The sequence below is a fragment of the Nyctereutes procyonoides genome, unplaced genomic scaffold, assembly GCF_905146905.1.
Source record: "Nyctereutes procyonoides isolate TBG_1078 unplaced genomic scaffold, NYPRO_anot_genome, whole genome shotgun sequence".
NCBI lineage: Eukaryota > Metazoa > Chordata > Mammalia > Carnivora > Canidae > Nyctereutes > Nyctereutes procyonoides.
In genome coordinates, this window is record NW_026575052.1 from 10416744 (window position 1) to 10442572 (window position 25829).

General features: G+C 39.0%; 1 protein-coding gene across 3 annotated transcripts in view; it reads left to right on the forward strand.

Annotated features, from left to right (window-relative positions):
* RCAN3 (RCAN family member 3) overlaps positions 1 to 25829 on the forward strand; it is a 34367-nt gene that overhangs the window by 2428 nt on the left and 6110 nt on the right. For 2 of the 3 annotated variants that reach the window (XM_055331671.1, XM_055331670.1), the window contains exons 2-4: positions 5144 to 5395; positions 24029 to 24202; positions 25271 to 25442. In XM_055331671.1, coding sequence (XP_055187646.1) covers positions 5201 to 5395; positions 24029 to 24202; positions 25271 to 25442 — 541 coding nt within the window. In that variant the 5' untranslated portion in view covers positions 5144 to 5200. Of the gene's footprint in view, positions 1 to 750; positions 849 to 5143; positions 5396 to 24028; positions 24203 to 25270; positions 25443 to 25829 lie in introns of those variants that run through there. The other variant, XM_055331673.1, reaches the window with a different exon arrangement.

Consider the following 25829-nt stretch of genomic DNA (forward strand, 5'->3'; position numbering starts at 1 on the left):
AGAAGCTGGAAGATACTGGGTCAACCCTTTCTGCTAAACGGGTATTTCTATGAGTTAGTAAACTTCGGAGCAGCTTGGTCTCCTAATAGTTGGACTGGGGCAGAGTTGGCAACAATTCTGATACTAACAGCATAGAAACAATGTAGTTTTGTGACTTTTTTCTTTGTCTTGAAAAAACTCAGCTACTTGTTAAGTACCAGCAGAGTCACCTTGTAAGATACTTTCTTTACAGATGTACTAAGATTGTCATTTCCATTGGTTGATTTTGGTCATCTCTTTCTGTTCAAATCTAACTGCATTTATGATGCCAGAAAATTATGGAATGGTTGGTGATGTTGACTTAAGCAATATCCAAAAAAAATGTCCTGGCTTGCCTTCAGCAAGAGAACCATCTTTTGAAAGATATTACTCTATTACTGTGTGCACTGAATTACAACATAAAATTCCACAGAGCCCACAAAAAAAGACAGTGTGGCATTTTTTCAGCTAGCTGTCTGTTTTTAAATCTTTGAATGTGTTCTTCCTGGAGCCATATTAACTACTGCCAGTGGTTGCTCTGAGCTGGTTTCATTGGTCCATCTGCCACTGAACAGTTTTCTTGAAATTATACAAAGTGTTCATTTTATTTTTGTAGCCTTTTGGTTGCTTGGAATTAGCTTATTTGATTAGGTACTTTTCTCATTTTATTGCCTTAATATCTGTTCCAGTGATGGTCCTGATATTACTGGCATCCCTTCAACCCAACAATGCACTGACGTAGATTGTGCCTATGTAAAAATAATTGTTGAACTATATGCAAAGCATTGTTCTGAGCACTTAGCATTTAATCTTTCTGACATCCTTATTGGGTAAGGGTTATTATTTTGTAATTCTATTTTATAATTGAGAGGGGAAGGGAAACAAAATAATTTGCGTAATATAGAGTACTAGGGGAGTCAGAGTTTAAATGTAGGAAATTGATTAGGGAGCCTGAATCTTCCTGGGATATACTTAAAGATTGTTCAAACAGTCTTTGTGGTTGCTGTGATATTTCATCAATCCATTGTTTTATTTTTTAAATTGTTATTTTTATTATTACTTTTTTAGAGAGGCAGAGAAAGAGCAGATGGGGCAGAGAGAGAGGGAGGGAAAGAATGTTAAGCAGGCTCCACGCCAGGCACAGTGTCGGTCAGTTCAGGAGTCGATCTCATGATCCTGAGATCGTGCCCCCAGCCAAATCCCAGAGTTGGACACTTAACACCCAGGCACCCTAAAATCCATTCTTTTAAAGTGTATCAAATACACAGTGATATATAAGTGAAGAAAATGTAGCAGTACTATTAAGATTATTGAAATCTCTTGGGACAAAGGCAAATTATTTAATAATCTAAAAAATCTGAAAACAACCATAGGGACATTATTGGGGTTACTGACAAAATTTGAATATAGATGCTGATTTAGGTAACAAAATTATATCAGTGTTAAGTTTCCTGGTTTTAATAATTTGTTCTGTAGATTATGTTAGAAAATGATCTTGTTCATACACACTGAAATATTTGGGTAAAGATAGCACATTTACCTTACTTGCAATGGTTCAGGGGAAAAGTATATGCATAGAAATAGAATGACTTAAAAAATGGGCAAATATGTAATTGATTGGTAACACTGGGTAAAGAGTATACAGGAGTTCCTTGTGCCACTCTTACTTTTCTGTTTGAAATTATGTCAGAAGAAACTTACCCCAAAGTAAAAGTAGAAAACAGGAAATGAAGGTGTAACATTCTAAGAATTTTTTTCTTTTAGGCAAGTGAAGGATTGTTTCCTGCGCTCTGATTTTTTTTTTTTCTTCCTTTTTAGGGGTTGGAGGAAAGATCTTGAAACAAAAAATCTTACCAAAAATAGCTTGATTTTCTCATATTTTAAAATCTAGCCATTCAGAGTTCCCCAACTTTCCAGCCTCCAAAATACCAGGCACAGTATTTTTCTCACCTCTTTTTAATGTGTTGGGAGTGAGACAAGATTAAAAATATTAATGCCTCTGAGAGGTAAAAGGATAGTCCACTTTTAGTGATATTGAAAGTTAAATTGAGTTGGTTATATCATTTCCCTGCCTAAAAACCTTCAGCGGCATGCTGATATTGACTGGTTTTTATATCAAGATTCTGTATCTCGGCTTTCAAGGCAGCTTGGCCCCATGCCCACCTTTCTAACTTTGTCTTGTGCCACCCCACCCAATACGGTACCCTCTGACCACATCAGATCTTTGTGCACACTGATCTGTACTGCTTTTGTCCATGAACTGTTGGCTTTGCCTAGAATGCACTGCATCATTTTTTTGCTGAAATTCTGTTCATCCTTAAGTTTCTCCATAACATCCATGGGGAAATGGTCTCTAACCTCACATGGAATTAAATTTTCCTTTGTCTGCACTGCATATCAGTGGGGTAAACACAGTGCTATCTGCTTTCATTCAGTAGTCCCTCTTAAGCATATACTGTGAGCCAGAAACTGTGCCAGGGACTGAGGATTCAAAGGCATTCGTGGTTTGGTAGCTGGGCATGATTTGTCATCAGAGAAGTGTATAACAGAAAAAGGAATAAAGTGCTCTGAGAGCTATGAACTCAAAAGTGGCAACTTGGTCTTGAAGAGATTACAATGAAAGCTCCAGTGAGATACCACCACCACCACCTTCCCAACCAGGTCCCTTTCTAGATTGGAGACTTCCAGCACAATAATCTAATTTGAGGTATAAAGTTTATAATAATGGTGGTACCTGTGGGCCACCCAGGTAGGTATGTGTAATAGCTGAAAATAGAAATCTGGAACTCAGGAGAGAGAGTTGTTAAGTCTGGACATACAAATCATACAGATTAGTGACTTTCAGTGTGTGTAGGCAGGAAGACCTAGAGGCAGATCAGAATCTCTTGGGGTCATGTACTTTCTCCAAACTCTTCCCTTCACCTTCATTGCCCAAAATTCTGCTCCTGCTCTGGTGACGTCTTTCCCAGCTTACAGTTCATTGTGGAAAATGAGAGGCTGTATCCGTAGCCTCATTTTGTGTGTATAAACCACAGGGTAAGCAGGAAACACAGCTGAGAAGCACTGGTGGTTAAGTGGTTAAATGCACAAGTGTGAATGAAACAACCCAAGAAGAGGGAGATGAAGAGGAAGGAAGGGGATGAAACCTCAGAGACAAAGTTGTAGAGTGTAGGTGGAAGAAGAGGAGCCAGCGACACAGACAGGTGGTGAGGAAGGAGAGACAGGAAGGTCGGAGACCCAGAAACCTGGAAGGCAGAGGCACACCGAGGTTGCAGAATGAATGGGTGGGCAGCAGTGTCTGGTGCTGCAGAGCTGGACCTGTGAGAGCAGTTTCAGGAGAACAGTAGTGATAGGAGTCCAGTGGCACTAAATTTTCTGGTGACTGCAGTTGAGGAACAGAACACAGCAGAACAGGTGACTTTTTCTGGAGAATTGATAGGAAAGGTGAAGGAGATACAGGCAGAGAGGTAGAAGAAAGGTGTTCTTTTTTTAAGATTGGGTGGATGGGAATGGGGGAAAGGAACAGATGGAGGAGAAATTGAAAGTATAGGAGCTACTTCACGGAACAAGATCATTTAGGAGTGGTTAGTGCTGTGGAGAAGAAGAAATTCTTGCTTTGGGGGGGGCTCCTTGATAATAACTGTTTCTTACTCATTTAATGTCCCTAATAATACCTGGCATGCAATGGGCATTCAGAAAATGTTTATCAAAATGAGTAAGGATTTTACTTTTTGGGATTAGTCTTTCCTGATTGATGTAGTAGAATACCGATAATAATAATAATAAAAAAGGATGTTTTTAGCCTATCATTAACATCTGTGACGTATGCTATATAAGCAGTATCTTTGAAGCATTGTGTTCTTTGAAACAAAGTGGAAAATCACAGATGAAGCTTTCTAAGAATCATGATCACTTAATTTTTCTGTGCTGGATTGGTATTTCTTAAATTTCATTTCAGCATCTTGAAATATGTTCAAGGCACTGTGTTTGGAGGGTGTGGGTGCAGTTCATCAGAGGAGACAGACATGCCCATAAAATGTTAGTATAAGACAGACTCTGTTACATTTTTTTGTTAAAGATTTTATTTATTTATTTATTCATGAGAGACACAGAGAGAGAGGCAGAGACAGACAGAGGGAGAAGCAGACTCAGGGAGCCCGATATGGGACTCGATCCCGGGACCCCTGGATCATGCCCTGACCCAATGGCAGATGCTCAACCGCTGAACCACCCAGGCATCTCTTGTTCCATTATTTAACAGACAACACTATCAGCTCCATGCGTTGGGGTTAAAATTATTAATTTTTAAATGCTCAGAAAAAGGACATCTCTTTGTCTATGTCAGATTTTGCCTCTTATAAATATTTCCTTTTTTTGTTTAATTTATGTATTTGGGTGGGGTGCGTGGGCAGAGAGAGAGAGAATCTTAGGCAGGCTCCACACCCAGCACAGGGCCTGACATGGGGCTCCATCTCACCACCCTGGGATCATGACCTGAGCTGAAATCAAGAGTCAGATGCTTACCCAACTGAGTCACTCAGGTATCCTAAATATTTCTAATATTAACAAAGACCTACTTTATATAGAACTTCTGGTTCTGTGAAACTTAATTCTTTGGGAGTATACTCAAAAAGAACAAACTGGTTGAGAAAGGTAAAGTCATCTTATTGCAGACCATATTTCATGGTGCAGATGGTGAATGAATCAGTGTGGGTTTTGTTCTGCTGCCAGTTTCAGTGTTGTAGACTTAAAACCCAAAACAAATATGTGAAGGCAGTTCTGATTCACATTTTCCTTCCTACTGCTTGTAAACGAGCGTACATATTCATATGTCTCATTTTGTATTGCCCTCCCCTTTTTTCCAATTTCACTAGAAAACTTTTTGCCCTTTTTTTTGGTAATACATTATTGCTAGTGAAATATATTACATAAAATATGCTAAGCAAACCAAATTAGAATATATAGAATTTATTTATGAGGACTATAATGAATTGATTTAAACTCTGTGGTTTACTTTCCTGAATAAAATTGCTTCCATTGATGAATTGCTGTCTTGAGAATTGACTGAAACAGTATTTGGCCTTCAAAGTCTTATCTTTATGCTGTTTTCTTTTTTTAACACCAGATGCCTGGTAGACACCTTAGAACTTTAAAAACGGAAAAGACCTGCTTTTAGGGGATAATGCTGAGGGACACTATGAAATCTTGGAATGATAGCCAGTCAGATCTCTGTAGCAGTGACCAAGAAGAGGAAGAAGAGATGGTTTTTGGTGAAAATGAAGATGATTTGGAAGAGATGATGGATTTCAGTGATCTGCCTACCTCACTTTTTGCTTGCAGTGTCCATGAAGCAGTATTTGAGGTGCAAGAGCAGAAGGTAGGCATGTATCCTACCTTCCCCTGCCTTTGGTAGCGGGTTCAGTGTATGTGGATGTGGGGAAATAGATTATTGCTGCCTATTTGCAAAGTTTGCTATTGGCCCATGACAAGTACAAAAAGCATGCATCACCCTGTAGACATTACTGCAGCATTTTAATTGTATTTTATGAGTGTACTGATCTGCAACACATAGGAAGTGTTTCAAAACCAGTTCTTTCCCATAAATATTTTGAGAAGAACTGGTTTATATAGTGAACTCTGAACCAGGTCTTATTAAGTCCTGATTCATGTATTCATTCAGGGCCTATTAAGTCCTGATTCATTCATTCATTCATTTTTGGAGCCTGTGATTAAAGAAAAGCTAGTGTTTTTTAATCTTAGCTTCCTATGACTTAGTAAATTCACATAAGCTAGAAGTATTGTAGGCTCTTTTTTTTGAGGCTAATTACATAATTAGAACTATTTATAATCTCATTGTAAAAGAATTGTTAACTTTTGTGTATTACTTTCTACAGTTTGGGGGAAAATCGTGTTTATTTTTTAAAGGCTTCTCTCCTTTAGTTCATTCATTATTTACCTGGAAAGAGAGGTTTTGTGTGTGGCTTTTTTTTTTTTTCCATCATGACCTCACAAAAGCCTATGGCTCTTAATTGTACCAAAGTAAAATATTCTTGTCATTGATAGAGATTTCACACATGCTGAGACTTTTTCTTGACATACTATTACCAGCCCTTTAGTTTTCTGTCTGTGCACCCAAACTCTTTACCTTCTAGTGACTTTCTTGGAGAGAACTTGATATAGTTTGCCTCAGCTACATACTTGAGTGCCTCCTGTGTGTAATGCACTATGCCACTTGCTTCCAGGGACAGAGTAGGACTTGAAATAGCTTCTGGCTCAGACAGTTTCCAGTCCTTCCGTGGAGATAATAAGTAACTTGCTCTAAGATGGAGTACTAGGCACTGGAAAGTACATTGAGGTGTCAGAGGACCGGATGACAGCTCACTGGAGTAAAAGATCTTACAGGGAGATGGCATTGGAGAAGAGCCATGTGAGCTAGGTAGGAGTTTAGCAGGGAAAGGAAAGAATTCTGGCCAGAGGGAACAGAATCAGCCAACGAGCTGACTCAGGAGAGTGTGGGCCCTTCAGGGGGTAGTTCTTGTGGCTTGGTGCCTAGGTGAGAACCAAAGTAAAGTCAAATCAAACTGGGAAGGTGAGTGTGGAGCAATCCTGCAAAAGTTCAAAGAGCTTGCCCTTCCCTGGGAAATAGTTTCTGGGGCAAAGGAGTGACAATCAGAAGTGCACATTAGGAAGGTTAGCAGACAACATTTGAAGAGCAGAGTGGTGGAGGTAGAAGGAGAGTCAGAAGTGGGGAGCCAGTTAGGAGTCTCCTGCAGTAAACCTGCCTGGAGATGCTGACGCCCTGGAAGTAGAGCAAGGAAGAGAGATGACAGCCTCCAGTTTTGTACCTTACAGGTTTGTTTTCATTTACAAGCATTGTGTTTTGTCTTGTTTTGTTTTGTTTTTTTAAGATTTTTTATTTATTTATTCACGAGAGACACAGAGACAGAGGCAAAGACAGGTAGAGGGAGAAGCAGGCTCCATGCAGGAAGCCCGATGTGGGACTTGATCCGGGAACTCCGGGATCACACCCTGAGCCAAAGGCACGCTCAACCACTGAGCCACCCAGGCATCCCTACAAGCATTGTTTTCTTTCTCAAGGTCAGCCATGATGCAGTCATTTTGAAATCGTCCTTCCTAGTTTTCTCAAGATTTTTAAGAGCTCTACGTTTTCGTATAATATTAACCTTGTTGTTTGTGATCCATGAAAACCACGTGTATTACCAGTTTATCTGAAAATTATATTCATAAGGATTCTTTCAAAAAAACCTCACAATCTTATCTGTTCCAACTTCTTTTAAGTGTAGCCTCGGAAGTTTTTTTTTTTATAACTTGCCAAAGTGGTGAGTTCTTACTGGTTTTAATTTTTAAGACCATTTGAGATTATATCTAACCTAAATTAAATTGGAAGTCACATCAGCAGAAATTCCAGTAGCAATTTAGTGGACTTCATGTTATATACAATTCTTAATCATGCTTAAATTTTATAAAAAAGCCTTAATGGTATATCTGAAACTGCAGAATATTTATTTTTTGACTTCAAGTTTGTACCTTTTGGCCACCTTCACCCATTTTGCCATCCCAATCCCCCCCTGCCTCCGGCAACCACCAACCTGTTCTCTGTGAGTTCCTTTGTTTTGTATTTTAAATCCCTTGTATAAAAGAGATCATATGGTACTTGCCTTTTCCTGTCTGACTTATTTTACCTAACATAATGCCCTTGAGATCCATCCATGTTGTCCTAAATGACAAGATTTCATTTTTTTAATGGCTGAATAACATTCCATTGTGTGTGTGTGTGTATATGTATGACATGCACACACACAACACACACATTTTCTTTATCCATTCATCCATCGATGGACACTTAGACTGTTTCCATGTCTTTGATCTTGTAAATAATACCACAGTAAACCAGGGTGGGGTGCAGATATCTTTTCAAGTGAGTGTTCTTGTTTTCTTGGGATAAATACCCAGAAGTGGAATTACTGGATCATATGGTGGTTCTGTTTTTTATTTTTTGGAGGAGCCTCCATACTGTTTTGAAGAGTGTACCAACTTAGATTCTCATCAGTAGAGCACAAGGGTTCCCTTTTCTCTGCATCCTCGGCAATGCTTATCTCCTCTCTTTTTGACAATAGCCACTCTAATAGGTGTGAGGGTGATATCTTATTGTTGTTTTATCTGCATTTCCCTGATGATTAATGATGTTGAGCATCTTTTTATTTACCTATTGGCCATTTGTATGTCTTCTCTGGGAAAACGTCTATCGAATCTCCTCATTTTTCAAATCAGATTGTTTTTATGGGTTTTTCTATTGAGTTTGAGTTCTTTATATATTTTGGATATTAGCTCCTTACCAGGTATATGATTTGCAGCTATTTTCTCCTATTCAGTAGGTGTCTTTTCATTTTGTTTGTTTCCTCTGCTGTTCAGAAGGGTTTTAATTTGATGTGGTCACACATTTTTGCTTTTATTCCTTTTGGTTTTGGTGTCAGATTAAAAAAATCATTGCCAAGACCTGTAACAAAGAGCTTATCATCTATTTTTTTCTTCTAGGATTTTTTATAGTTTCAGGTCTTACATGTAAGTCTTTAATCCATTTTGAGTGAATTTTTGTGTATGGTATAAGATAATGGTTGAGTTTCATTCTTTGTGTGCAGCTGTCCAGTTTTCCCAGCACTATCTATTGAAGAGAGTGTCCTTTTCCCATTGTATATTCTTGGCTCTTAGGATGGAAATTAATTAACCAATATGTGTGTGTTTATTTCCCTGCTCTCTCTTCTGTTTCATTGATCTGTGTCTTTGATTCCAATACCATTGTGTTTTAATTACTGTACCTTTGTAATATGGTTTGTAATCAGGGAGTGTGATCCTCCAGCTTTGTTCTTTTTCAAGATTGCTCTGGTTATTCAGGGATTTTTGTATTTCTATACAAATTTTAGGATTCTTGGGCAGCCTGGGTTGCTCAGTGGTTTAGTGCCACCAATCCAGGGCGTGATCCTGGAGACCCAGGATCGAGTCCCACGTCAGGCTCCCTGCATGGAGCCTGCTTCTCCCTCTGCCTGTGTCTCTGCCTCTCTCTCTCTCTCTCTCTGTGTGTGTGTGTGTGTCTCATGAATAAATAAATAAAATCTTTAAAAAAAAATTTTAGGATTCTTTGTTCTGTTTCTTTGAAAAATGCCATTGGACTTCTAATAGTAATTGCATTGAATTTATAGATTGCTTTGGGCAGTATGGACATTTTAACAGTAATGATTCTTCCAGTCCATGAGCATTGACTATCTTTCCTTTTTTTTTTTTTTTTTTTACAAATTCTTCAATTTTTTTCATTAATGTCTTGTAGTTTTCAATCTAGAAGACTTTTACCTGTTTGGTTAAATTTATTCCCAGATATTGTATGCTTTTCATTGCAAGTGTAAATGGGCTTGTTTTCTTAATTTCTCTTTCTGGTAGTTTGTTATAAATATAAGGAATGCAACATAATTTTGTATATTGACTTTGTATCCTGCAAGTTTACTGAATGTGTGTGTTAGTTTTAATAGGTTTTTTCTTTCAGTCTTCAGGGTTTTCTATGTATATCATGTCATCTGCAAATAGTGACAGTTTTACTTCTTTTCCAATTTGGATGCCTTTTATTTCTTTTTCTAGCCTAAATGCTCTGGCTAGGACTTCCAATACTATATTGAATAAAAATAGTGAGTGTGGGCTTTTTTTTTTTTTTAAAGACTTTATTTATTTATTCATGAGAGACAGAGAGAGACAGGCAGAGACACAGGCAGAGGGAGAAGCAGGTTTCATACAGGGAGCCTGATGCGGAACTCGATCCCAGGACTCCAAGATCATGCCCTGGGCTGAAGGCAGGTGCTAAACTGCTGAGCCACCCAGGGATCCCCCTAGTGTGGGCATTTTTGTCTTGTTCCTGATCTTTGAGGAAAGTCTTTCAGCTTTTCATCATTGAGTGTGATGTTAGCTGTAGGCTTGTCATATATGGCCTTTATTATGTTAAGATATGTTCCCTTAATAGAGAAGTAGAGTAATCAAAATAGTGTGGTACTTATATGTCAATTATATCTCAATAAAAATTTTTTAAAAGCCAGTGGCATAAAGACAAACATATTGACCAGTCCAATAGAATACAGAGCCCAGAATGAACCCTGGTCAAATGATTTTCAACAAGGGTGCCAACACCATTCACTGTGGACAGGACACATTTTCAACAAAAGGTGCTGGGAAAACTAGATATCCACAAGCAAGAGAATGAAGTTGGACCCTTACCTTATACAAAATTTGATTCAAAATGGATCAAAGACCTACATGTCAGAGTTAAAACCATAAAACCCTTAGAAGAAAACAGAGGGAAAACTTCTTGACATTGGATTTGGCTGTAGTTTCTTGGATATGACACCCAAAGCACAGGCAACAATAGAAAAGTAAGTTGGATTTTTATCAGAATTTAAAATGTGTACATCAGAGGACACCATCACTGAAACAGTAACCTGTAGAATGGCAGGAAATATTTTCGAGTCATATTATCTGATAAAGGATTAATATCCAGAATATATAAAGAAATTCTAAAACTCCACAACAAAAAACAAACAACCCAGTTGAAAAAGGGCAAAGGACTTTAACTGACATTTCCCTAAAGAAGATATACAAATGGCCAATAAGTACATGAAAAGATGCTATCTCTAATCATTAGGGAAATTCAAAATCACGAGATACCACCTTACACCCATTAGGATGACAACTGTCACAAAAAAAGAGAGCAAGGATAGACAAGGATGAGGAGAAATTGGAACCTTTGAACATTGTTAGTGAGAATTAAAATGGTACAGCTTCTGTGAAAAACAGTGTAGCAGTTCCTCAAAAAAGCAAACAGAATTACCATACAACCCAGCAATTCTGCATCTGGTTATATACACAAAGAATTGAAACTAGGGACTTGAACAGGTATTTGTGCACCAGTGTTCATAGCAGCATCCCTCACAATAGCCGAAAGGTAGAAACAACCCAAACGTCCATCGATGCATAAGTGAATAAACAAAATACGGTATATACATACAATGAACTATTCTACAGCTTTGAAAGTGCGTGAAACTCTGATACATGCTATAATGTGTGTGACCCCTGAAAGACCTACTAAGTGAAATAAGAGACATGAGGACAAATTTTGTATGATTCCACTTACATGAGATAGGGTAGTCTGGCTCATAGAGACAGAAAGAAGAATGGTGGCTGGCAGGGTCAGAGGGAGTGGGGAATTGGGAGTTATAGTTTAATGGGTACATAGGTTCAATTTGGGATGATGAAAAAGTTCTGAGAATGGAGAGTGGTGTTTCACAACCGTGTGAATATACATAATACCACTGAATTGTACACTTAAAAATGGTCAAAATAGAAAATTCTGTGTTTTGTATGTTTTACCACAATAAACATGTTAAAAAACGTTTAAAAATTTTTTTCTTGAGTTTAACATTTTTTGTAATGTGCTTTTATATATACATGCATATATGTATATATTGGACACCTCTTTTTGCCCCACTTCACATCATTTTGGCGCACTTCACTCCAGTTGTTGCTAGAACACCCAGCTATGCGTAGGTATCACCCCACAACAGCTGGCCTCTGCAACACTATAAATAACTTGCATTTCATCCCAGCATTTCTCTGCTGCCTGAGTGAAGTTACCCAGCCATATGGATGCCAATGCAGAAAGGGAAATGTGAGGGAGTTAACATCCCACAGGGCAACAACCCTTGACCAGTGGAAGACTAAATAAGCCCCCCTTCTTCTGGCACTGAAGCCAGCTCTGAGGGTCTTCTCACTGCCTTCTCAGGGCTCCCAACCAGATTACCCCCTGGCTGGGCACCGAGGTGACCAGCTCGATAACAAAATCTGGACAGAAGGGGGAACTGGCTTTCTGTCCTTCCCGTGTTTCATGGTTTCCACTCTATCCCATGCAGTCACTTCCCCAAACAAGCTTCCTGCGTGCCCTTGCCTTGGCCGCTGCTCACCCAAGGAGTCTAGGTAAAACACAGGTGAATAACTTCCAGATTTGCTTACTTATGTGGCGTGAAGGCACTATCCCAAGCTTTTAAACAAAGGACTGTTTTTAGGTCATGCAAAAAGGATGAAGACTAATATAAAAAAAACCCATGTGCCCATCCAATTTAGCTAATAAAATTTTACTGATATAATTGAACCCCTTGTGTCTCCTCCCATAGATAACTATTATCCTGAATTCAGTGTTTCTGATTTCTCATGCAATTTCAGCTTTTTTATTAAGTCTAACCATATGAAATTGCCATATTTGTAGGTCAAATGATCAAATACCAGTATTTCTTCTGGTTTAGCTTAACTGTGTGTGTATGTGTGTGTGTGTGTGTGTATGTGTGTGTGTGTATATATATATATGTGTGTATATATATATATATATATATATATATATATATATATATAGTATGGTTGACCCTTGCACCCTTAACCCTATGGTTAAGAGCACCAACCCTCCATGAAGTTGGAAATAGTTGTGTAACTTTGGATTCCCCCCCCCCCAAATTTAACTACTAACAGCCTGCTGTTGACTAGAAGCCTTCCCAATAACATAGTCAATTAACATATACTTTGTATATGTATTATATACCATATTTTTACAATAAAGTAAGCTAGAAAAGATGTTATTAAAATCACAAGGAAGAGAAAATACATGTATAGTACTGAATTGCATTAAAAAAAATCCATGTATAAGTGGACCCACACTTCAAACCCATGTTCAAGAATCAACTGTATTTTTAAATTTTTCTATTTGCAACTGAACATTGTCTATTTGGAAAGAAGTCAACATAGAAACTGTCTGAACTAATGAGTTTAGGAAGATTGTAGGATATGGGTTCAATATATAAAATCAACCGTGCCGTCTATATGCTAGCAGTAAACATTTGGAAACTGAAATTTAAAGAACATTACCATTTGCAGTAACACCATGACATATTAAAGTATAAATCTAAGAAAATATGTACAGGACCTGTATGCTAAAAATTGCAAAACTTTAGTGAAATACATCATATTTTAGAGTATTTAAAATTTTATATAAATGGCATATAGTATGAATTCTTTTTTTCACATCAATATTATATTTGTAAGATAAATCCATCTTGAAATACCTATTGTTTTGCTTGCTATATAGTGTCCCATTCTACAAAATTACCATAATTTATTTACCCCTTCTTAGGTTAGATATTTAGGTTATTTTTTATAGGTTGCTGTTACAATAGTAATGCTAAATGTTATGTTTATGTCCTATATATGTGGGAGTCCAGGGGGGTTCCTCAGAGTATATAGCTAGGACTGTTGTTTCTGGCTTGTAAGTTTGCATTTCTTTAATCCTAGCATTAGGATTAAATGGTCTCCAAAGTTGCCATACCTGTTTGTATTCCTGCAAGCCATGTGAAAGAGTTCCCATTGTGCCACAGCATCACCAATACATTCTGTTTTCAGAATTTAAGATTTTTGCCAGTCTGGTCATTAACATTTTTTGTTACTTTTTAAGGAATTTCTGGATAAACTATAAATGAATGCTTCTCAGACTTACCCCTTAGTGGAGGACCAGGTTTTTCCTCCAAACCATCACAGACTGATGTTTTCATAAAATGTGCTAATGTCACAGCAATGTAAACTTGCTAAAATGTTTCTAGACACTTCTCAACTTCTCTACTGAGCCTTATCGTCAACTGGTAGCAAAGTTCATAGACTCACACTGGGTCCTCAGACCACATGCCACAGTATATTATAACATTTAGGGACTTTTAAATATCTTAGGAGCTTTTGAAATGAAAAAGCTATCTCCAGGTACCTTTAGTTATTTTTGTGGTTTCCATTATGAATATGTTGTCTCAGAACCAAGAGTTAAAAAGGACTTTGAATCATTTCATTAGGTAATTAGGTGTCTTAATTATTGGCAATATCACTGAATTATAAGGTGCTTTGCTGTCATGTTCTTAGACATCACTGGTTTACAGATGCCGCATTCTGTCTTGGTGCATGTATGCAGTATTTGTTGAGCATTGTGCCAGCCACGGTTACAGGTTCTAGGGAGACCACTGAACAAAGATAAGGTGCCAGTCCTCATAGGAGCATAGGAAGAGAAAAATTAACACGCAGACAAGAGAGTAAGAAGTTCCTATAGAAAAAGTACTATGAAGAAAATAAAATAGTAGAAGGACAGGAAGTGACTTGATGGGTGGTCATTTTTTTTTTTACTCCCTTTTTTTTAAATTTTTTAAATTTATTTATGATAGTCACAGAGAGAGAGAGAGGCAGAGACATAGGCAGCGGGAGAAGCAGGCTCCCTGCACTGGGAGACCGATGTGGGATTCGATCCTGGGTCTCCAGGATCGCGCCCTGGGCCAAAGGCAGGCGCCAAACCGCTGCGCCACCCAGGGATCCCGATGGGTGGTCATTTTTAACGAGAGTGGTCAGCGCAGACCTGTCTGAAGAAGTGGTGTTTGAGCTGAAGACCTGAATAATGAGAAAGAACCAGTATGATATTGGGTCATCCTTGGCTTCTGGTAATTTAACTGAAATTGATCCTACCATCATTCAAATAACTTTTCTCTAATATGTATAGTCAAAATGTCTTAGAGTTTACTTTTATCAGAATATATAATGACACCTATCCTACCATAAAGATTTTTTGCCCCAATAATCTCATTTCAGTTGGGAAAGATCCACCCTTCCCCAAATCAAGGCAGCACTCAAGGCTCTTAGGTTCTAAGAAACATCTGGATTACCCTGTGTGGATGTTCGTAATCTGTCCAAAGTAGGGCTTCCGTGGGTGGGGATAACTCAGGAGTGAGCCAGCTCTGAATGGGCACATGTGTCGCCTCCACACTGCCTGGTCCAAAGCCCAGCTTTTGACCTGGCTGCTCTTTAAATATGTGCTGCATAAGACTGAGAGGATCATCTACAGGGTCAGGATACCAATATTCCCCAACATTTATGTTGAAGTTTCATAAATTAATTTCAATAATCCTGTCTTTTCTATTTATTTCCTAATTTACATTCCTCTTTTACAAGTCTTATAGGTGACATAAGAATAGCAAAACATGTCTATAACATATATGTGTATGTGCATGTGTGTGTATGTATATATATAAATAAGTAGGTAAATATATTGGGAGTGCATAACAAAATATCTTTACTGGTTTGGGAGTACAAAGAATTCTTTTTTTTCCTAAGTAGTTTGAGATTAAGTTGCCAGCAATGATGGCCATCACCCCAATACTACAATATGTGTTTCCTGCAAACAAGGACCTTTTCCTGGCAGAAAACACAAAATTCAGGAAATTAACACTGGTATGTTACACCCTTTTCATCCTCAGACCCCCATTCAGGATTTGCCAGTTGTCTCAATAATGTCCTTTATATATATAAAAAATCCAGCTCCTTTTGAAGCATTGTATTTAGCTGTCAGACACCTTTAATTTCCTTCAGCCTAGGAGAATTTCTAGCTTCTCCCAATCTTTTCTTGGTGTTCACACTCAAAGATGATAGACTGGTTATTTTATTGCATGTCTCTCAATTTGTGTTTGTGGGATGTTTCCTCGGGATTAGATTCAGGTTGTGCGGCTTTGGCAGGAATATCACAGACGTGATGCTCTTGTCACTACATCCTGTCAGGTTGTGGGATTTCCATTTGACCCACTGCTGACAAGATTCACTGTGAGCCCTTGACTAACCTGGTGTCTGCCAGATGTGTCTACTGCCAAGTTATTCTGTTTCTCCTTGTAATGAATAATTATTTTGCAGGAGATATTTGTAAATGTCCTGTTTCCCCATCAGAGTTTTAATATATTCATTTATTTATATCAGTACAATTCCTGGTTTTCGATCCTAACCCTTGGTCATAGCCTGTTAACTGTCATTACTCAGATTTGTCCCAGGCTGGCCAGTAGTTGCCCCTTCACAATAGCTTCTATGTCTTCTTTGACATGTGCCCATCATTCTCTTAAGTATGCCTTTAAACTCTCAACACAACAAGATATTCCAGAACTATCTTGTACCTTGCCTGCCCCAGCCCGAGAATTAGCCATTTCTCCAAGGAGCCCTGACTCCTTCCAGTGGAGACCTGTATTTAAAAACCAGATTAGGCATATGAGTTAGTTATCACTGTTCCTGGGCCTCTCAGTGGACAGAGCCAGGAGATATCTAGATACATGCATATGTGTGTTTACAGTCATATTTCCAACTCCAGTCCAGCACTAAACAGTTCATTTCTAGTTTTCTCCTGTTTCAAATCTGTAACTCTTATTTGACAGAAAACTAGCTTCCATTATCTTACTATTTGCTTATGCAGTCACTCTCTCTGTATATAAATGCCACCATCCACCGTCTTTCCCATGTGGTTGCCCTCCCTACCCGCCCTGTGCTCCCAACACCCTGCACCCAGACCCACCATATGAAAGTCTTCTTTACCTCACCCAGGTTCTGATAGTTCCATGGTGCCATCCTTATCCTCCTCAGCATCGTATGCTATGCTGGGCAACCCTCCCACACAGACACATCCTTACCCCAGGGGGGCTCCACGACCACATGCTGGATTGCCTGCCTGCACAGACCTCCCTCCTCACCCTGCTCCCTTCACCTGGGCTTTGACACCCTGTCAGCCCACCCTTTCGCTGAGATACCTTTCTCCTTCCCCTGCTCTGGGCAGTCTTCCTGCACAGGCACCCTCCTCAGCCCCCTGAGCTTCCATACCCTGCATTGGGCTGACCCTCATGGGCACACTGTCCTAACCCTGTTGGGTTCTGGTACCCTCTGCCAAGTCTGCCTCCCAGGTAACCACCCTTCTCACGCCACTTGGACTCTTGACACCCTGCTCAGGGCCACTACAGTATCCTGCTCCCCATCAGCATGGACACATCTACTTTACTTGGCTTTGCCTGCAGTCTTCTAGACTAAATGTTCAGGAAGAAGAATGCTACTTTTTTCTTTTTAAAGAACAAGTAATACAAGTTCTTTCCCATGGCCGTTTTTGACATATGTCTTTGGAAAGATGTGTCTCTAACTTTAAAAATTACCTTCACCCTCCAATGTCCTTGAAGAAAACAAACTTGTACCCTGGAATAAGACAGAGTAGGTAGTCCTGGTAGCTTTGGCACCTAGGATAGGACCAGCCTTATCGAATGAGTGAGTGTAGATGAACAGCAAGGAAGAATTTAACAGGACCCCACAAACACACACACACACGAACATCTAGATGGAGGCCACAGAGCTGGATCCTCAAGTCACTGCCAACCCCTGAGCACATGGGCAAGCCCGAGGATGGAACATTCTTGATCTTTGTGCATAACTGACCTTGATTAAAGAACGTCCTGTCTTTCTGCCTCACATTTTCCTTCTATACTTTAATAACCTCATATCAGCCATTTCTTTTTGTTTTAAATGGTTTTTCATTCCCCTGTGCTAGCTTGGCACCATGAATACATGCATAGCAAAGCATTTTCAAGGCCACTCCCAAACAGTTAATTTTAAGAAACAGCAAAAAACAACAACAACAACAACAACACAAGACAAAATAAAGATGAAAAGCCATGGAAGTGAAAACAATGTATTTTTTTCAATATGGAGAATTCTGCTATAGCTACAAAAAAAAAAAAAAAAATCCTGCTATCCTTGCCCTCAACTCAAGTCCCAGTTTCATTGCAGAGTAACTCAAGTTCCTCAGTGTCGTAACAGAAGCTGTGGTCTCTGTGTCAAAGAGTCAGGGGTCATAGGTCAGGTCCTGAAGATCCTGAGGAGATGGACACTGATGTCATTAATCAGTGGTATGGTGTTGCCAGCACAGCCGGATCTCTTGGGAGATCCTGTCCCCAGGTGACTGCTCCAGCAGTGAGGTGCATCTGAATCACTAGAGTACTATCAGGAAGGGCGATTCTGACTTTCCAGGGGCAGCCTCCATAGTATGTGCCATCCAGTTCATGCTGTGTCATTGCTGTGCATTCACCTCCTTCTCAGGGAATCCACATCCTACAGAAGAGGAGCTATTTTTTGTGACCACAGAATAGCAAGTGGACTACTAGCAAAGCTCTGTCCTATTTCTGTTAGTACGTAACAGTACCCCGTACTGTCGTTCTAAGAGCTGTGAGGATTCACTCTGTCCTCTACAATAACCCAATGAAGTGGGTACTTCTGGTATCCTCAATTAACAGGTAAGGAAGCTAGGTACAGCAAACGTAAGCTACCTGCCTAGAGACACGCAGCTGTATAACAGTGCCAGGAAACAAAGCCAGACAGTGTAGCTCGTGAGCTGTTAACTTTAAAAGGTTCATGGTTGGTAGAAGCCATCAGACCTTCCTAAAGTTATCTGCCCTGGTATGGATTCCTCCTGAGGTCTTCCTTTTGTGGTCTCATGTTTGAAGAAGTGGACAGCCTCTGCTAACTGGATGAAGAAAGGAATATTTTATCCATGATAAAGGCCAATGAGCAGAGCGCTTCTGTTCCTCAGGAATGGATGGTTTCTACTTATGTCCTCTTTTCAGATACAGAGGAGGGTTTGGTATGTTCATCAAAGCTAGTGCTCATCACCAAAGTCCCAGGAAAGAGACCACCATGTTGAGGAGCCATCAGAGCGCCTGTAGACTGGCACATGCCATTCTCCTGACTCAGAGAAACCTGAGGCTGGATATGAAGTTCAAGCCAAACCTGTTCTTCCCTAATCTTTCCTACTTCATTGATGAGGAGACCAGGAAAGAGGAAGTAAGGCCCAGAACTATTACAAGTACTCAATTACCAAAGTTTTAAATTCACCACACCCAGGAGTTTGTGGGCTTTCTTCCAAGTCAGCAAAGTCCATCCCTCTGACTTAGTCAGCAGTGATATTGAGGAGAACCAAAGGCATTTGTCTTTCCCCAGGTGGAAGTGGAGGCCTCCTCTCTGACATCTGTGAACCTGCTGGAGAGATGAATTTTCTATTTCGGGTTTACAGGCAGACATGGAATGTGAAAAGCCTTTTGCCGTAGGACTCCAGAGATAATTTCACAACTGAATGGATTGAAGCATTGCTGCTTCTCAGCAGTGAAATTGTTCTTAATGCACAGAAGTGGTAGGCTCCTCAGGCCCTTTTGTCCAAGGCAAATCATTTTCATAACTTATTCCTCGGTGAAGTTGGTAAGCCTCGCCTTCACTGCTTTGGGATGGGGAACAGAGGATAGGGCGTTTCCAGAAATGTCAAGAAATACACACCTCATCTGTCACTCCCTGAAACCCACCTTCCCATAACCTTTTCTACTCGTCTCTTGATTTTAGTCTGTTGCCCAGCTGTAAAGTACTCTTCCTGAATTCCCAAGAAAGTTGTTGGTTACAGGTTGCCTTGACGGATTTTAGATGCAAGGTATTTTTTGTCCTTTTTACTGCTAATTGCACAGGTGATTTCAGAATATGAAGGCAGCTTCTGGTCTGTATTTTGTGGAAAACATGTAACAGGAAAAGCCTTAGGGATTGATTTTTAGGCAGAATTATTTGTCTTATTCCTTTTTTTTTTTTTAAGAGTTTATTTATTCATGAGAGACACACACACACAGAGTAGGGCAGAGACACAGGCAGGAGGAGAAACAGAGGGAGAAGCAGGCTACATGCAGGGAGCCTGATGTGGGACTTGATCCCAGGCCTCCAGAATCACACCCTGGGCTGAAGGCGGCGCTAAACCACTGAGCCACCCGGACTGTCCATTTTGTCTTATTCCTTTAGATGTACTACCCAAGGGGATAATAAGAGACCGCTAGAAAAATAGAGTGCTTGATGGCAATTTGGATTTTCTGGGATCTTCATTTTCCTATCGGAGCAAATGTGCAAGCATCACCCTTTTATAGGATAGTGTTCGTTTTATATCATTCAAGAATTCAGAATTGTAGAAAAGTGAATTATTTCTAAAACAGTTCTAAGGAGAAAAATAGTGATTTTTTTTCTGAGTGAATTAACGTTTGTCACCAGTTATTTTCAGTCTGTGTGGATAGATCATGACCTCCTCCCTGCAGTTTCTGAACCCCTTTCGTGCTATGCTCAGTGTCAGGGGCAGCCTCAGGAATCCACCTGTTAGTACCTGTGAATACCGCAAGGGCGGAGCTACCAGCCAGAGGCTCTCCCCTTGTTCCTCAAAAGGAAACTTTTGGATCCATTTTGCCTCCACATTAATTGGTGTTCCCTATAGCGCCTCATTGGGAGAAATCACACATTTCTTAAACCATGTTATATAATTCATGAAAATGGAGAGAAAGAGAAAGATCTAACAAAACTTAGGAAAAGCTTACTGATCAGCCCTTGCATGGCTTTGTTTTTGTATTATTCTGAATCCATTCACAGATGTTTGAATTTAGAAAGAGAGACCCGTTGAGCCCATGGCTATCATCTGCTTGTTACATGCAGTTACAGTATATTTCTGGAGTGAGGAAAAAAATGTTTTGAAAGGAAATAGGATGTAATTAGCAAGTAGTGGTTTCATTTGCAAGATTTCATGTTATTCTAACTACAAAAAAATTATTGTTGTAGGAATTAGGAATAAACACATAGTCCTTTTATCCTCAGTAACAGAAACTGTCTAATGTACAGAGTGACAAAATACTAATATAAACCATGCTTAATTCATTCTTTTACATTCCATTTCCATTGCCTTTAGTATTGATATTTCATTTCTTCCAAGCCCAGCACAGGGCTTGAACTCACAATCCTGAGATCAGGACCTGAGTTGAGACCAAGAGTTGGACGTTTAGCCAACTGAATCACCCAGGCGCCCCTCAGTATGGATATTTTGACTATCTCAGGTCAAGGAATTTTAATACCTATTTTTCAAAATGTGAGCATCTACCAAGAATTAAATGGAATATAATTTCACAAAATCTCAATTCTAATATTCTTAAAAAGTGAGAAAGCCAACCATCTTTGTAATGGATGCTGAGGAAAATCTGAAATGTGCCCAGAAGCATTAATAATTATTTATATATTTACATATATACATTTATTTTTAAGAACCAATGTGCTATTTAAAAATCCTTACTATGTCTATAATATTTATTCATCCATACTACTTTAATGTGTAGAAATAATGTAGTAAATAAGAACAGACTTGATCTTAAACTCACTTCCCTTTGAAGCAGCTTGTGGTACATTGGAAATCCAGCACTTAGCATAAGGTCTGACATGCAGTTGTTTGCTTAATATATATTTTTTACATGAATGAGCAAAAATAATATAATTAATATATATAATAATATAATGATGTTTTCTAAATTATAAAGGATATTTGAACATTAGGAAAATATATATTTGATCACAAATTATTTTATATTTTGTCAAAGTGGAGAAATATTGCAAAGTGGTAGAAGTGTTAAAATTGAGAGAAGTTAACAAACAATTTTTACTTCAGTATCAACAAATAGTTGAAGGATCTTCACATAAACCAAAAACAAGCTAATTTACAGGTTATTTTATTATGTTACATTGGCAGGCCTAAGAAGTATTTCTTAAGGTATTGAGAGTTTCCTTCGATCTGTTTTGTTACATTTCATTTATTAAACTATTGCATAAAAGTGACCAGTAAAGAGAATTTAATGTTGCTAGTCTGGCAGTTGAAGTTAGCTTTTTTCATTATTTCAATTTATTAACAAAGGGGAATAGGATCTTTTTTTTTTTTTCTCAGCCTCATAGAATGACTCCCTCTTTCCTGCTCTGTTTTATCTCAAAATATTTATAATGTTATATATATACTATTACTTTTTACCCAAAAAAAATGCTATTTTTGTGGAATGACCTATTACTCCCAAATGAACCTTGAGAAACATTTCATTGTTTTACCTTTCTAAAAGATGGACTATGGCTGTGGGATATTAAGCATCTTTAGAGAAGGGGCTAGATGCACACATTAGCATCTTTCACAGAAATGTTATCCAAGGGGGATAAATAGAAAAAAATCAATTGAAAAGAAGGAAAAAGGGGGGAAATAAGAATATAGAAAATCTGAGAGAGCAGCCTGGGTGGCTCAGTGGTTTAGCACCACCTTCGGTCCAGGGCGTGATCCTGGAGTCCTGGGATCAAGTCCAACGTCGGGCTCCCTGCTTGGAGCCTGCTTCTCTCTCTGCCTGTGTCTCTGCCTCTCTATGTCTCTCATGAATAAATAAATAAAATCTTTAAAAAAAGAAAATCTGAGAAAGATAGATAAGATGTAGACTTCCAAAAATTTCAGTAATCACAATGGACTAAATCCTTCAATTAAAAGCCAGTGATGTCAAAAAGGCAGGCACATCTGTGTAAAATGTTCCACCGAAGCTAGATCTCAGAGAATTCTGCCATTCTAGACAGCCAGGATATACAATTCTAGAAAATACAATCTTATGTAGAATGATAGAAATATGATAGTGGTTGCTGGTAGGGGCATTTCATACATAAACATCATTTGTGCTGAGGAAAGATTTAAATGTGAAAGGTAAAACCATAATACTTTGAGAAAGCAGCCTAAGAGAACATCAATGTGATCTCAAAATAGAGAAGGTTTCTTAAGACACAGAAAACATAGAAGAAAGTGATAAATTCAGTTATGTTCAAATGTAAAGCTTGTTTCTCAAAAAAACAAAACAAAACACCCCCACAATGAAGGAGGTGCAAAAAATTATTTAATGGCCCATATAATTGACAAAGAATGAGTATCTCTGTGGAACTTCCATGACTCAATAAAAAATGACAACCCAGTAGGAAAACGGGCAAAAAGATACAGAGAAGCATATCACATTTAGAGGGTCGCACATAACCAATAAACACAAAAAGACTCAACCTTGGGGCACCTGAGTGGCTTAGTCCACTAAGTGTCTGCCTTTGGCTCAGGTCATGATCCCAGGGTCCTGGGATCAAGCCCCATGTTGGGCTCCCTGCTCAGCAGGGAGTCTACTTCTCCCTCCCCCCTTGCCTTCCCCCTACTTGTGTTTTCTCTCTCTCTCTCTCTCTCTCTCTCTCAAATAAATATTTTTTTTAAAAGAGGCTCAAACTCATTCAGAGAAATATGAGTGATAGTCAAACTTAGAGCCCATTTCATGGTCCCTTCCTCCCAGTGAATAAAAAGGCAGTATCAAGTGTTGGCAAAGATATGAAGCAACTAGAACATATTTCTGCTCATAGAGAGTAAACTGGTACAAACACGTTGGGAAACTACTTGGTGTTATCTCCTAAAGTTCAAGGTGTGCCAACTCAAAGTCCTAGGAATTCCATTTACAGATATATCCATCAGAGGAACTCTTGCATTTGGGTACCAAGAGACATGGGCAAGAATGTTCATAGCACCACTGTAGCAGAAAATACAGAGCAGTCCATTTCAGCAGCATTAGAGAAATTAGATAAATTTAGATAAATCGTATCTACATTAGATAATGTAGATAAATCTACAGTGGAATACTCTGTAGCAGCAGAAAAGAATGACTTCCAGCAACAAGGAAGAATCTTAGGAACAAAATGTAAGGGAAAAAGCTTCCAAAAAGTTACAGAAGAATACATGCAATGTGATTTAGTCTTTAGGGATACAAATAAAAATAAAACTCTTAACGGGAATAATAAGTACAAAATCCAGGAGTGGTTACTTTGTTGGAGGAAAGAAATGGGATGGGAAAAATGAGTCTATTACACTGGGAAGTTCAAAAGTACAGTGTTCTTGTTCTGTGATGCATGTTTGTATCTTTGTTTATAGCTTACATTTATTTTATGATACTTTACATTTATCCATTTTATAATTTGAACCTATATGATAAATAATAAAGTTAATTACTTTTAAAGTAAGTGCAAATGGCAGAATTTAGCATATGACAACGGGATACGTGTTCTTGTACACCTGTAGGAAAACTATGCTTGTTTGGAAAAATGGTAAATCATGAGTTCCATCCCATTACTTCTGTTTATGATTTAAATTTCCTTTGGCTAAAGGTTTTCCTTCTTTCCCACCCCCACCCACCCTGCTCTGCTGCTCCTCAATTTTTAGGAGAGATTTGAAGCACTTTTCACTGTCTACGATGACCAGGTGACGTTTCAGTTGTTTAAAAGCTTTAGAAGAGTCAGAATAAATTTCAGCAAACCAGAAGCAGCAGCAAGAGCACGAATAGAACTCAACGAAACAGACTTCAATGGAAAGAAGCTGAAGCTGTATTTTGCACAGGTACTTCATGATGCATCCTCTCAGAAGGAAACTTCTTTTCCTCCATCCCAAAATACGGTCACTTCTCCATTTTCTTGGGTATTATATCAGGATTCTTTAAAGTAAACAATCTCAATCAGCAAGTAATGTAAAAATATTTTTCTTTATTTTACAGACATATAAATACTTCCTAAGCATATTTGCCCTCCTAATTTTGTTTTGCTCATGATAATAGTTAAAGGAATTCATCTTTCTGGCAATTTTTCTCAGCTGGGGTTCCATAAGGGTTAAGCCCTAACCTCCTAAGACCAGTGAATTGACTTTTCTCCTGTGTGTCTAGAATGGCACTCGACTGTGACATCCTTGGGAGAGTTGGAAAATAGTCGCTGAAGTCTTTTCTGTGTTCTGTGATTCATGAGACATGCCCATGAAAATAGCTGCCAGCCTAGATCTGACCAGGGAGGTGGTGTAGCGCTGCAGACAGGCTGACTCAGGCTCTGCAATTGCGGAGCAGCCTGTAGGTTACCAAGAATTGGCTATGCTTGCTAGGACTCTCAAACGAGTTTCTTCTCTGAAGAATTGATGATGTAGAGGCATGAGACCTCTACTCAGTTATTAGGAGTGGTGTTTTTATCTTCAACAAAGTGTTTTGGTCTTAGCTTTCAAACTGAAAAAAAAAAAAGTTGTCTCATGATCCAAATGAAAATGTAAATGAATGTTGTCAGAATCTTTCTTGGTGAAGCTGCTTGAGATGGAGATGATCTAACCTAATCTCTTCTAAAATTGGAATTCAGAAAAATAGATAAAATTGAAATTCAGGTTTATTACCATTCATTGTTCATTCATCTATTTATCAATTTACGTTTTCATTCAGCTGCCGTTTACTGAGCACCTGGTGCATGCAGACACTGTGCTGTGTACTGCACACTTGGTGGTAAACCACACAGACCCAGACCCAGCCCCTGGGAGACGCAGGCTGCTGAGGAGAAATCTTTCATTTTCTCCAAAGAGGTGTAACAGTTAGCCTAAAGAGGAAAATGAAGAAACAGCTCAGTCACACACTGGTTTTGAGCACCTCCTTGCCCACAGGTACAGATGTCCAGTGAAACACGGGACAAGTCGTATTTACTGCCGCCCCAGCCAGTCAAACAATTCCTCATCTCCCCACCTGCATCGCCCCCGGTGGGGTGGAAGCAGGGGGAAGACGCGATGCCTGTTATAAACTACGACTTACTCTGTGCAGTCTCCAAACTGGGACCAGGTAACAAGCTCATATTTCCTATTCCCACCCCCAAGAAACTTTTCTACTAAAGACCATATTCAGAGATTTGGATTCTAGCCAACCAGTGGCAACATGATCAGAGTGGAAGATACAGCCACACAAACCTGGGTTCAGACTCTAGGGTTTGCTAACTTTGTGATTTTTTTTTTAAGAATTTATTTTTTTTTTTAAGTCATCTCTATGCCCGGTGTGGGGCTCAAACCCACAACCCTGAGACCAAGAATCGCAGGTTCCGCAGACTGAGCCAGCCAGGCCCCCTGCTAACTTAGTGATTTTGAGCAAGTTACTTAGCTTCAGTTTCTGAGCTCATTTTCTCATCTAAGATAGCAGTCATGGTAGCTACCTTTCAGTGTGCTTAATAAGGAT